The sequence below is a fragment of the Agelaius tricolor genome, unplaced genomic scaffold (assembly GCF_023055355.1).
Source record: "Agelaius tricolor isolate 1412-34295 unplaced genomic scaffold, bAgeTri1.0.p SCAF_11, whole genome shotgun sequence".
NCBI classification, from domain to species: domain Eukaryota; kingdom Metazoa; phylum Chordata; class Aves; order Passeriformes; family Icteridae; genus Agelaius; species Agelaius tricolor.
Genome location: NW_027269271.1, coordinates 26,330,162 through 26,343,585, shown reverse-complemented (window position 1 = coordinate 26,343,585; position 13,424 = coordinate 26,330,162). Strand labels below are relative to the sequence as shown.

General features: G+C 40.9%; 1 protein-coding gene across 4 annotated transcripts in view; it reads left to right on the top strand.

The window, feature by feature from the left end:
* Positions 1-12,570, top strand: part of USP24 (ubiquitin specific peptidase 24) — a 62,021-nt gene extending 49,451 nt beyond the window's left edge. The window contains exons 52-67 of one of the 4 annotated variants that reach the window (XM_071436816.1): positions 269-364; positions 1,017-1,120; positions 1,205-1,318; positions 2,075-2,171; positions 2,365-2,481; positions 3,093-3,182; positions 3,485-3,587; positions 4,444-4,565; positions 5,037-5,150; positions 5,395-5,460; positions 5,728-5,794; positions 7,765-7,843; positions 8,434-8,509; positions 9,236-9,322; positions 9,829-9,939; positions 10,105-12,570. In XM_071436816.1, coding sequence (XP_071292917.1) covers positions 269-364; positions 1,017-1,120; positions 1,205-1,318; positions 2,075-2,171; positions 2,365-2,481; positions 3,093-3,182; positions 3,485-3,587; positions 4,444-4,565; positions 5,037-5,150; positions 5,395-5,460; positions 5,728-5,794; positions 7,765-7,843; positions 8,434-8,509; positions 9,236-9,322; positions 9,829-9,939; positions 10,105-10,167 — 1,506 coding nt within the window. In that variant the 3' untranslated portion in view covers positions 10,168-12,570. Of the gene's footprint in view, positions 1-268; positions 365-1,016; positions 1,121-1,204; positions 1,319-2,074; positions 2,172-2,364; positions 2,482-3,089; positions 3,183-3,481; positions 3,588-4,443; positions 4,566-5,036; positions 5,151-5,394; positions 5,461-5,727; positions 5,795-7,764; positions 7,844-8,433; positions 8,510-9,235; positions 9,323-9,828; positions 9,940-10,104 lie in introns of all 4 variants that reach the window. The other 3 variants (XM_071436815.1, XM_071436814.1, XM_071436812.1) reach the window with 3 other exon arrangements.
* Positions 12,571-13,424: the final 854 nt, after the last annotated feature.

The window sequence follows — 13,424 nt, the reverse complement described above, 5'->3', positions numbered from 1 at the left end:
AATTTCTTCCTTTTCTCCCTTAATGGCCAAATGATTAAGTCCCTCATCTGCTGTTTTGTAATATCTTTGAAAGAAAATCACTGCTTTTATACCAGATCTTTTAAATCTCCCTTATGTATTTTTCCCTCTGCTGAAGTAGTGATTCAAAAGGAAACAGAATAAGTTTGACACTGATTTTTAAACACCACACATTTACATTAAAGATGAAGTTTTAGTTAGAGAAGTGTATTTTGCCAACATTTTTAATTTTTTTTGCCTTCTTTTACAGATGGTGAGAGATGAAAACTTGAAATTTATGAAGAACAGAGATGTATACAGTAGTGACTACTTCAGTTTTGTTCTGTCATTAGCTTCCCTGAATGCTGTAAGTACCTGGATTTTAATCTTAGAATGTTCCAATTATTTTGGGTAAAATGGCCACAAAAGCTATTTGGGTCAAACCGGGAAAACTGGAAGAGAAGTGTTGACATGATTTTGCTTTTCCAGACAAGCTATTCCTTGCCTCCAGTAATTTTGGATGCTGATGATAACATCTGCCTCAAAGCAAACTCCAACCTCCTTTTCTAGTACTGGGAGAAACATCATTTTGCCCCAGTAAAATTTATTTAATAATCCATATCTTTTATAATGATGCAAACTGAGCCTGTAGAGGGACAGAAATCCCTCTCCATATGGAAGGTCCAAAAGTTGGTGTTAGTTACTTCAAAGTTGATAGAGTTTAACTGGTAATAGTTTCTTAATTGATTTTTTCTAAATGGAGTCATAAACAAACAGCATTTATTACATTTTTGAAATCCACAGGTCTAGTTGGCCTTACAGCAAGTTTGCTCCTGTTTTAGCATATTTATTAAGTAGCAAAGTCAGCACTGGAGACTGACTTAGCACAGAAAAATGCTGTGGTTTGTTTTTTCCAAGCGAAGCAAATAACTTGAATAGAACATGTTGATGTGTATAAGAGACAGCATGTGTGCTGCAAGCATCATTTTGCTCTGGAGTAAATTTGATATTTCTTTCAGACTAAGGTAAAGCATCCCTATTATCCCTGCATGGCAAAGGTGAGCTTACAGCTGGCAGTCCAATTCCTCTTCCAAACCTATCTCCGAACCAAGAAGAAACTCAGGTAAGGCAAACAAGAACCATGGTTCAGTTTTGGGGAGGTGTTGTTGCTCCTGGATTACTGACAGTTGTCCCTGTTTCGTTGAAGGGCTGATACAGAAGAATGGATTGCCACCATAGATGCACTGCTCTCCAAAAGCATTGATGCTTGTCAGTGGTTGGTGGAGTATTTTGTTGGGCCAGAGGGCCGGGAGCTTGTAAAGTAAGTCCTGGTGTTTTGTGTCTCATATGTGGATAAAACTTCCTCATAACATGATCTGGCCTGTACTGATGTATTCCTTAAGAGTTGACTGTGTACATTCTTTAAGCAGACACTTTAGATAATGACTTGGAGTTTTGTTTTTATATTTTCTCTGTGCAGCTTTCTGAGAATGTTGAAAATCAAATTAGATAGTGCAGTGTGCATGGTGGAGGATCAGGTGATGAATTCAGTGAAGGGACTTGGAATGTGCTTAAGTTTGTGTGGTCAGCTCTACAAGTGGTGAGAAAGGAGAACATGATGAAATGTGTTGGGGGTAAGATAAGTTAAATACTTACCTGATAAGGATCACAGATGAACTGGAAAGATTTTCTTCTTGCCAAGCTAAGGATCAGCTAATAGGTGCTTGAAAACAAATTATTGGAGATCTGACATGCTGAAAGAAGTGTGTCAGTGTAAAGAAAATGTTATCCTTTCATTTGAATTGAAAAACAGCATCCTATGAGACCTTTCAGAGCTTTTTTTATTTAAATGAATAAACATATTAATAGGAATATTATAAATATAATAATAGGAATATTACAGGCCTTACTACAAGCAGGAGTATGTGAATGTCAGTTAAAACTTACCCACAAAATTACAATACAAAATGTATCTGGACCATTAAAATAACAAACACTAAACACCACATTGAATCACAGCAGCTGTGTGTACATGTTGATTCCAGTTCTCTTTGCAGCTTCACCTTTTCTCTTCCAGGACTTTCCTCCTGGAATGCAGCGTGAGGGAGGTGCGAGTTGCTGTGGCCACAATCCTTGAAAAAACCCTCGACAGTGCCTTGCTTTATCAGGAGAAGGTCAGTGGGTGTCCCCTCCTCTCCAGACATCCCCTGGTGCCTCTTGCTCTGTTTGCAGGCAGAGCTCTGTGAGCTCATCCTCCCTCTTAATTTCTAGGTTAATGCTCATCTCCTCCTGCCCAGGAGGTGTTTAAAACATTTTGGGTTTTTAAACAGTAGACAACTCTTTACATTGAATTTTTTTTTTTCACAGTTAAAAACTCTACATCAGTTACTGGAGGTGCTACTTGCTCTACTGGATAAAGATGTACCTGAAAACTGTAAAAACTGTGCTCAGTACTTTTTGCTATTCAATAACTTTGTACAGAAGGTAAGAAAACATTGTTTTCTCATGGCTATTTAAATTTTAAAAGATATTAATAAAGCAGCTAGTGATCTTTATTCGTAGAAGAGTTTGCAGCACAGTGAAACTCAAAACTTTTATTAGGAGTAATTATTTTGTTTTGTTTTTTAAATAAATGGCTTTGAATAATGGATTAGGATAAAATCACACAAAAATATACCAGGGGAAGATGTCATTTTCAGCATCTGAATTTTGGTTGTCAGTTTTGAAGGGTTCTGTGGGGTTGCTCTTTAAAAAAAATTGTATATCCTAAAAAATCAAACATTCAGGATTTCTATTCCATGGGAAGCAGAATAACTGACTGAATTTACTATTTCTATTTCTCTATTCTTTTTGCCTACTTTTTTTCTTGTAAGATATTCACTGTGCATCTGCTGATTCTGCTCTGGTTTGTGTCATGTGCTGTGTGCAATGAGACAGATCTTTAGCACTTTATCTTATTGATCTGTGTTGGGATATTTTCGGGATTTCAGAGTGGAAAATGCAGGTTTTAGCCTTTGCATTTTACTTTTGTTCTCTTGAGCACTACTTCTTCAGCTGCACAGGAAGGTAATTTGTTGTTTTTTTCTTCACAGCAGGGAATAAGGGCTAGCAGTCTTCTCCTCAGGCACTCTGCCCTGAGGCACATGGTCAACTTTCTCCTTGGCCCCAACCGGCAGAGCAATCAGGTACAGGCCATCCCCATGGTTTTTTATGATGTTTAAATTATGAATAAATACTTTTCATATGATAGAATAGACAAATCCTTCAATTATTCTATAAACCTCGTGCAAGTGTGAGTCCACCTATGTGTAGTTAGCCTGGAAATAACTGTTTTGGCAGAAGTGAGCATGATATTTTTGATAATAATAAAATTTTTATCCACTCTAAAGTATTAGGTCGTGGTGGTGGACTGTAAGAACATTATTTTGGCTTAACAAAGTTGATTAAATAAACCAAAGTTAATTAAATCTGTCTTTGACTCAAGCAGAACCGCAGGTGGAGCTCAGCACAGGCACGTGAGTTTGGATATCTTCACAACACTGTAGCACTGCTTGTCTTGCACTCTGATGTCTCCTCACAAAGAAATGTTGGTAAGAATTGTGGTTTTGTCTTTTGGTGCCTTGGCATTTCAGTTACATTGATTGGGAGTAACTTAATATTAGTGAGGAAAATACAGTGATTTTGAATTTAAGGCAGAAATGGTTAATACAATTTTGATTACTTCTGATTTTGCTGTAAATGTATTGAGGGGCAAACAGTATTTTGAGGGGATGGAAATCTTGATGCTAACAGTTTTGTACCTTCTTCCCTTCCCCATGTGCCTAAAAGGTATTTCCTCATGTGAGTGAATTGAGCTGTGTTGTTGGCTGAACAAGACTCGCAGGCAGTATTTTGTTTAGACTTATGCTGTCTTTTGCTAATCTAAAGGGGAGTATTTAGACTAAGCTACTGAATAACAAACAATTAAACACTCTCCTAGTTACTTCTTATGAGAGGCAGAAACATCCAAATAAAGATAATAAAGGAATAAGTTAAAATCTTCAGTTTCCTGAAGGAGGAACTTGGTGTTGTCTTTTAAAAGAATAACTTAATTTCTGTCTGAGGTCGAAAGCAGTCAAAAATCAGAAGGTAACAGGAGACTTATAAATATTCTGGATATGATGAATGTGCAAGAGGGATTGGAAGTAAAACTAAAGCTCAAAATTCTGACTGTCTGTGAATATTTTGCTTTGGCCTTCCTGCAGTTCTTTTGTCTGCTGTCACTAAAATAAGTGACACTTCAGGGTGCAAGAGATTTGTGGTAGTGGAATGGTAGCATACAAGCTGTAAACTAGTTGAGATGAGTGTCATGAGGGATTTCATGGTGCCAAATGAGCAGCAGTGTCTTCAAGGTGTGTTAGAACAAACTAATCTATGAGTGGATTGTTTTTGTATTTGCTGTTATAGCTCCTGGTCTCTTTAAGCAGCGTCCACCTCTCAGCATCACCGCTTCAGGGCCACTTCTGGCACTCCATGAAGAAGTGGAAGCCTTGCTATTCTTGTCTGAGGGAAAACCCTACTTAATGGAGGTATCTGTTCTAAATTCTGCCCTGTTTGAACCTAAAAACTTACCTGATGTATTCCTTTGACAAATTCTTTCATGAAAAACACAGAATATCCAACACCGGTGGCTATTTTGGGCCTAAACAAGAAGGCACCTTTAGTTTCTTGTCCTCTTCATATTCTAGTGTATCTCTAAGCTTTGGGGCCTGGTTTTATGCACAGTCTGGTTTTATGCACATTTTGCAAGAGCCTATGCAGCTTTTTACCATGTCAAATGCAGGTGCTACATTGAGTGGATCTGATTTAACAGATGATGCTCAACCCTTGGAGGTGAGCATCAGGAGCTGAAGGAGTGCTGTGAGAGCAGGGGTTCAGCCTCCTGGGCCATGCAGGCACTGGGGAAAAAAGAGCTGCATCCTTCCTGGGGAGGAAAACATTGTGTTAGAGCCTTGTTTTCTGGGAGGCAGCTGTGTGTGAAGGGAGTGCTGTGCCCACAGGTGATGCACGCGCTGCGGGAGCTGACGGGGTCGCTGTCGGTGCTCATGGAGATGGTGGTGTACTGCTGCTTCTGCAACGAGCACTTCTCCTTCACTGTGCTGCACTTCATCAAGGTACACACAAAGCCAGCACAAGCCCGGCCCATGGGTGTTTCTCCCAGCCTTTGGTCATCCTGGGCCTTGTGCCATCACTGCAAAACAATTCACTGTGGTGGATTTGGAGGGGGTGTTGGGGTTTAGGTTTTCTTAGGCCTTTACTGTTTAAATTAATAAATTTTCAAAAATCTGTAAAGCTGTCTTGAAATTCTTTGCTTTACCAGCTTATTTTGCTATCTAAGTAACTTTTTCTTACATGCAGACTCAACTGGAAACTGCTCCTCCTCATGAACTGAAAAATATATTCCAGTTACTCCATGAGATCCTGGTAGGTGAAGGGTAAAACTTGTACAGGATAGATTTTTGTATTGATGTGTAATGAAAAAAGTTGGGACTGCATCGGTAATTTCAACATCCACACATATTTTAATCCTTCAGTCTGGAGTTTTATTACTTCCTAAATTTCTGTCTTGACAATCCAGTGATACATGAAACTTCAGTCTTACTTGTTTTGCATGTGGGGGTGGGTAAAATCATTCCATAGAATAGATACATCATACAACTTATCTCAGTTGATATTTTTCTTTCCTAACAGGTTATTGAAGACCCATTGCAAGTAGAGCGCATCAAATTTGCCTTTGAAACTGAAAATGGATTAATAGGCAAGTAAGCCAGTGGGTGAACACTCCTGTCTCCTACTGACCCTCATGGTGGTAGAGGTTCACTCCATCTCCTGGTTCCTAGTCCTCCTAAACTGTTCTACTTCTCAGGGAAAAAAAACTTGACACATTTGATTTAGCCACTGTCACTCCAAAAATGCTCAAAGAAAATCCAAAATAAGCATTGGAACATTATAGTGACAGCAAACTAGAAAGGAATTGAACAGGAAAGAGAGCTAACTTATTTAAATAAGGGGCAGATCAGGGTTTATGTGTAATGAGGGGGAAGAAAAGTACCTTTGATTACCATAATAGAGGAACTGTTTGAATCCTGTAACCTTAACCTTAATTTTTATTTCCTCCATATCTCAAGAAGCTGCCAGTCTTTTTGTTCTGTCAGCATCCTGATTACCATAAAAAGAACCTGGTTCAGCCCAGCAGGATGCTTGCCCTACTGACTGCAGTGGAGCCCCACAGTGGGACAGGTGGCTCTCACCTGTTGCTGCTCCTGCAAAGTGTTGTCTCTCCATTAGATACAAAACTTCACTGAAGTGAAGTTACTGAAGCATTCAAAGAGAAAAAAACTCAGAAGTAATAAGATATAACTTATATAAAGAAATAACTTATTTAATGTGCATCTGGAGCAGCAGCTTTGGTGTGTAAATGAAATGTGGGGTTACACAGAGAGCCCCTCTGATGGGTTAGTGCAGCTGGAGCAGCTCTTTCATGGCTGTTTGGGTGAGGAGCTGCTTCAGATTGTGGCTTTCACCTTCAGTTATTTTGGATTCTGATTTAGGGAGAAAGAATGTTTAGCTTTGTTCTTCATTTCTCTCATCAATGCTCCCCTGTTTAGTAGTTTCCATGTGTGGCTGATGGCAGAGAAGGAAATATGCAGCAGTGTAAGAGAATAGCTAAGTGATTATTTTAATTTCTGGATAAATTGGTCCCAGTTGGACCAATTCTGTGCTGTAACTTGAGCAATACATGACCTTTTTTGCACTGCAGAGGAGAAGTGCAAGTGTTCAATTGGATTTTTATGTTGAAGGCTTTGAGAACTGCCCTGAGGTTTGGGAGTGAAACTTGTAGTTTTACCTTGAAGTTTCCTCACAACAGCATTGAAAACATCCCTCACACTGACTGGTTTTAATCCAGGAAAGGGAAATCAGCACATAATAGGTTTTGGTGCTCCTTAATAGGATGTTTGTGCATAATTTGTAGTACAGCACTGCTGTAATTTCTATCATCTGCTCTGCTTCAACAGTATTAAAACTGGCAATTTGCAGTTCCCAAACAATTTTTGCCAGCTTTGGAGGTTTCACTACAGTGTTCTTTGCTGACTGCTATGGACAGAGCAACTTTTGGGTAGCAAATCTGATTGGGGCAGCTCTGTGGAAATCTTTGTGCTTCTCCTCAGTCAGAGAATTTTGTTAAAGAGGTGGGAATTCATGGTAGAGAAAACTTGCTGCTAGGAATGGCCTGGGGTTTTGCCTGAGTCTCCCATGGAACAGTTTCATGGCTGTTGAATTCTGCTATGCTTGTTTATGTGGAGAAGCTTTAAACATTCCTCTGGCTTTGCAAACTTTGATCCAGGTGGAAGCTGGTGATCTGGTTCATTTATGGGGGTTTCAGACAAATATTTTTTTTCCTTCAGATAAATGTAACCATAGTGATTATCTAACATAGAATGGATTATAGGGGAAGAATAACTGCATTAGGGCTGTTTAAAATTCAGGTACTGCATTTGAAAGATCAAAGTGAAAATGCAGCAGTTCTATTTTTAATCCAGTAGAGTTGTGGAAGACTCAAGACTACCAGCACTTACAGCAGTGTGTTTAACACAAATACTCATGCTCACATCTGTAGAAACAAAATCTATTCCCTAACTTAAAATTTTAGCTTCATCTTTGTTTCCAGACTGGCTGGTACATGGAAATCTGGGTTGTGGTTTCTAATCCATGTGTTTCTCCCCACAGCCTTGATGCACCACAGCAACCACGTGGACAGCAGCCGTTGCTACCAGTGTGTCAAGTTCCTGGTTACCCTGGCTCAGAAGTGAGTAATGAAGGTTTCAGGCTTTAACCTCATCCCTGCCTTAGCTCCCTCTGTGACTATTGTAAAACCTGCTACTCCTGGTTTTGATCAGTTTTTTATCCTTTGCTGCTGGTGCAAGGTCTTGGTAGTACACGTGCCAGTATGAAGTGTAATCTTCACTGGTTGGTACCTGAAGGGATTTCTCAGGTAACAAATGGTAATTGGTGTTTATAAAGAAAAGGGCCATTCTGCACAGCAGGAGTCTGACATTAACACCAGATAAACATAGGGAAGCTGTTCCAGGTTTTTGAAATATTATGAGTCCTAAATTCTCTTTGTTTAGAACTTGGCATATATCCCAATAAAGCATAATTCTGAATTATGTGAACCTGTGGGGTAGACTGATTTAAGTATATTTTACTAAAATTATTGCTCTTGCTAATTCAATTATCAACAGAGCTGTAGAGTTTAAGTCAGTTTGCAGTGATAACAGTGCACACAGAGGGCAGCAGTGCAAAGAGAGAGAAGTCTTTGTATTTTTTTTTTGTAATTTTTTTGTGTTGTCCAGAATGCCTTGTTCCTGACTAACGAATATAATTTCAATTCCCAAGGTGCCCTACTGCAAAAGATTACTTCAAGGAGAATTCACACCACTGGAGTTGGGCTGTGCAGTGGCTACAGAAAAAGGTAATTTGGCTGTAACAGGGAAATTGTCACTCATTTACAACAATGATCATGGAAGGATAATCTCCATCCTCTGCATGGCTCTCTGAGGTGGCTCTAAAGACAAAATACTTCATTTTTTACAAGGACTACTTGGATGCAGCTAATCTGATGCAATGCCAGAATTTCAGTAGCCCCCCCGCCATGTTTCAGGCATAAATGCATTTACAGTGAATAAAACCAAGTGTGAATGGTTGCAGTGATTATTCTTTGCTATGTGGGAAGCTTTCAGTGCCACTGTATTCATGTTGGGAGGCTTCAGCTTTTTTAAAAAAGCAGTTTTTCCATTGGCTGTGTGTTGATGCAGGAGAATGTTTAAATGATTGGATTCCTTACAGAATCATCACAGCTTTGCACAAAGCACAGCTGCCGACTGATACAGCTTTTCCTCCCACACGTGTAGTGTTTGTTCTTCCCTCTAAACTCAACATAGTTTGGCCAACATATCTTTCATAAATACCCAGGGACACTTTGGAAACTTGGAGCTCAGCAGAAGTTGGGTGCTGGTTTGCAGCTGAGGGACAGTAACCTTTGTGGCTGCTTTTAAAGTGTCTGTGCCCCAGATCTCCAGCTCGCTGCCAGAGGATTCAGGAAGCTTTCTCCAGTCTTAGTTCACCCACCATCACAAGTGGTTGAGGCTTTACACGAGTAAAAATGGCAAATGTATGGCTTTTTTGGCTTTTTATGCAGATGTCTGAACATTACTGGGCTCCTCAGAGTAACGTGTCCAATGAAACATCCACTGCAAAAACCTTCCAGCGCACTATTTCAGCACAGGTATGTGTCATCCTGGCAGAGGATGTTAAACTTGCTTACTTCTTTTCTTGGAAGCATCTTTGTGTTTGGCAACGTTAGTCACCATCCCTGGAAATGTTCAAAAAACATGTGGATGCAGCACTTGAGGCCATGGTTTAGTGATGAGCACGGTGGTGCTGCTGGTTTGGCACTTGGACTTGATGATCTTAAAAGGTCTTTTCCAACCTTAATGATTCTGTGACATTTCAGTGCACTTCAGGCTGGTTTTCCTTTGGAAGCTCAGCCCCTGTGGTTGTTCCTGGAAGAAATTAACCCTTGAGTGGTATTAGTGAATATTCAGTAATGAGTATTCACTCATTAGTGGTAACTTGGCTGTCTCACCACCCAGCTGTTGTGACTTGGCTGTCTCACTACAGTAGCTATTATTATTTTAAAACAATAATAATAAGACAATAAAATTATTTAAAAATGTGAAATGAAGCGATCACCATACTCCCTGACACTCTCTTGGACTGTTTGCAACTCAGGACACTCTGGCCTATGCCACAGCCCTGCTGAATGAGAAGGATCAGTCTGGAAGCAGCAATGGGTCAGAAAGCAGCCCTGCCAATGAGAATGGAGAGAGGCACCTGCAGCAGGTAAAATGAGGGCAGATTTACCCCCTTACACCCCTGGTGTGTGCCTCTGTGGGGCAGCTGGTGCCTTGGGGTCAGGTCAGAACCGTCACTGACCATACTGTGAACAACTGTGCATTTACAAAAGTGACTGTGTCCTTCTCTCCCTGTCCCCTGTGTGTTTGAAAGGGCTCAGAGTCTCCTATGATGATTGGGGAGCCTAAAAGTGACCTTGATGACGTTGACCCTTAGAGGAGATCCCTGTGAACACAAGAACCAGCTCAAACATTCAATGCCTGGTCCCTGCTGGAACTGGAGTCGTGTTGCTGATGCCATTGGGAATCTGGGGGAGCAGTGGCTTCACAGGACCAGAGGAGATGCTGGAGGAGGTTGTTTCCCTGCAAGATAAAAGCATTTTTATAGCCACAAAGGCTTCAGATCAACAAATGCTCTAGAAAACTGCATCTTCACCTGCAGTAGCTTGTGACAGTCCAAAACACCGAAACCAAGTTTGTCAAGAAGATTTTATCAAATACACAAACGCTAGTGGTTGAATTTTTATGTGAACATTAAATGAGTGAATGTAAAACTGTTGCTTTTCTGTGATGCTGCAAAAAAAAAAAATTCTTTTGGTTTTTATACAGGAAAAAAAAAAAAGAAACAGACTGCCCTTATGTATGGAGGGCAAATTTTTAATCTTTCTGATAATATTGAATAGGAATATTCAAATTTCTGTAAAGATGTGTGATGACTTACATTTCATTGTAAAATATTAGTTAAAGAATGGGTTTACATAAGGACTTCTGTATTTAATATGTCTCCCTGCTAATTTGTAAAGCTCTTGGATGAGAAAGATCAGCAGGATTGCTCTGTAAGAAGAGTGATTCCTTATGGAATGATTTGGTAAAGGAGCTCTGGAATGAGTCATCTTTCCCAGTACCCTTCCAAAAACCCTTCAGACAGCTGGAAAGGGCAGTAAAAGAAAAGCTTTGTTCTCTAGGTATGCAAGCATTTATTATTCAAGGATGTTGGTGAATTAAAAAGGAAAAAAAAATGAAAAAGTTAATGAGTAGTTTAAAAGAAAAAAAGCACTTTAAGAAGGAATTCTGTTGCAGTTTTACTCATTAAATTTTTTTAACCTTTGGAGACATATTGAATAAAATGTAGTCTCAGTCATGGATCTGCAATCACTTGCTTATGCTTTGAAATAACTGAGAAAGTTGGTATTGGTTGTATATGATGAATAATTCCTTGAGTGAGCTGGGAACACTGTTGTGCGGATTTTAGAGCAATTTTAACACGGGGAAAGAAAGAATTGGCTTTGTTTGCATTTTCACTTGACCAGGCAACGTTTAAAACATCACAGCTCTTTTAATTTGCTCACAAATAACTGGAAACCAGTTGGGATGATTTGAGCACAGTTTTGTTTTCTATGTCAAGTGCAGTTCAGTGATTTCTGGCTCTGGATTCAAGCTTCTTTTGTGCCAACTAACTTCATCTTTTGTACATTTTGTGTTTGTCACATTTTCTGCACTGCTTTTTGCCTTTATTTATGGATTCTGCCTTACTTTAAAAAAATTATATAAACAAACATGCACAGAAACGGGGGACATCTTAAGGAGTGCCTGGGTACCTCCAGAATAGACAAATTTGCCAAGTTAAAGGCACAACCAGCCAAAAAGTGCCTTTTTTTTTTTGTTTCTTTTCACAGGCTGCTGCCAAAACACAGAGCAGCAGACAGCTTTTCACTGTTGTGCACTAATATTGAAAGTAACCAGTCATTTCACTGTTGGAAGGAACCACGGGACGTGATGTCAGCTGTACAGCTTTGTAACTTATTGTGGGGTAGGATGGATTGCAGGGGGGCACAGCACTGTCTTCACAGACACAGGGCAGAGTTAGCATTTTGTAAATGTTTCTGATGATGTGCTGGGACATTTTAAACGTGACGCGTTTAAAATTAATTTGGAACTAATCATTTCTTACAGACACCCCCCCCTTCCTTCCTTCCTTCCCCCACCCCCAAATGCGTTGGTAATGGGCCATGAATCTTCCCAAGGAGTCAGTAGACAGCGGTGATGGGAGAAGCTGGTCATGTTCCCATGGGTTGGCACCACTTGTCACTTCAGGTTCCTGTTATTTCCTATGGAAACAACATCCTCGCTAGCTGCAGGCCCAGGGAAGCCTTGGTGGGAATTGCATCAGGATGGCTCATCACCACTGTCTACTTGAAACCAATACAAACTTTTTCACCCTTCTGCTCACGCTTGTACAAAGTCAGTGGTTATAATTTGCAATAAGATGATACTTGGTCACTTATTTTTGTTTCCAGCTGCTGTCATTCGAACCTGCTGAAGATTATTTTTTGGAAAATAGAGTTCAACAAAAAAGAAAAAAAAAAAAACCAAACTAGTTTTTGTGTAAATTGTGATGCATTTATATGTTGTAATTTTTACTGCCAATCTTTTTGGATGAAAATGTTTTTATACAGCTTACAAAATGTTCAGTGAGGAGCAGCCACAGCCTGCCTGTGAGCGCTCGGGGAGATATTGTCCAATTAATGCATAGATATTTGGCACTGGAAAAATAGGCAGTCTTGATGAACAGTCTTGGGATTCCTGGTCAATGGAATAAAGTTATTCCTTTCACAGAAAACTAGTGTAATCTTTAGCCTGTGCACACTCTGCTACACTCTTGTCTTGTTGATCCTCTTACCCCGAACCTGCCTGGGCCAGCCCTGCAGATGCTGAGCTCCTCGAGGGTGCCCTGATTGCTGCTTTGGCTCCTGTCCAGAGTCACTGGAAGCGGCTGCGTGGCCCTGGAGCTGCCCTGCTGTATATCCTTATGCCACAGGGTGTGCTGGGGCTCTGTCACATCTGCACCTCTGAGCAGCTTCTCCTGCCCTCAGCAGAGTGATTTACCCTGGCCACGCTCACGGTGGCGGATTAGAGCGGATTTTGTGTGTCAGATCTGAGATTTGTGGGTGAGCTGGGTGTGAATTCATCCTGCCCACGGGGGCAAGGGCCAGAGGGGTGCACACACAGCTGCTGTTCCATTACTCGCTTATTTGGGAACCAGGAGCTGCAGCCAGGGCTGCCATCCCCCCCTCTGCCTTTGCCCCCTGCTCTAAGGACAAGGACTTCCACTTTTGCAGCCTGACCCAGGCTCTGCTCTCCCGTGGTGGTCCTGGGAGCACGGGCTGGGCATTGCAAAGCGCTGCCAGGACTGGGATCAGCACCCCTGGGATCAGCCCTGCTCTCCTGACTGCGAGAGGCTTTTCCACCTACCCACGTACAAGGCACAAAGCAAGGGCTAATCTTTTAATATTGTTTCCTTCCACCAGGCTTATGAAGGCTTGAGCTGAGCTGGGGAAGCTCTGTCTGGCTTATCAGGCGTGGAACATGCTCACACCTTGTGCTGGATCCTCCCCTCTCGCAGGGCAGGCAGCAGAGCTGAAATCCTGGTGTGTGTTTTGAGAGGTGACAGCCCAAGGAGCCTGCTGAGAAATC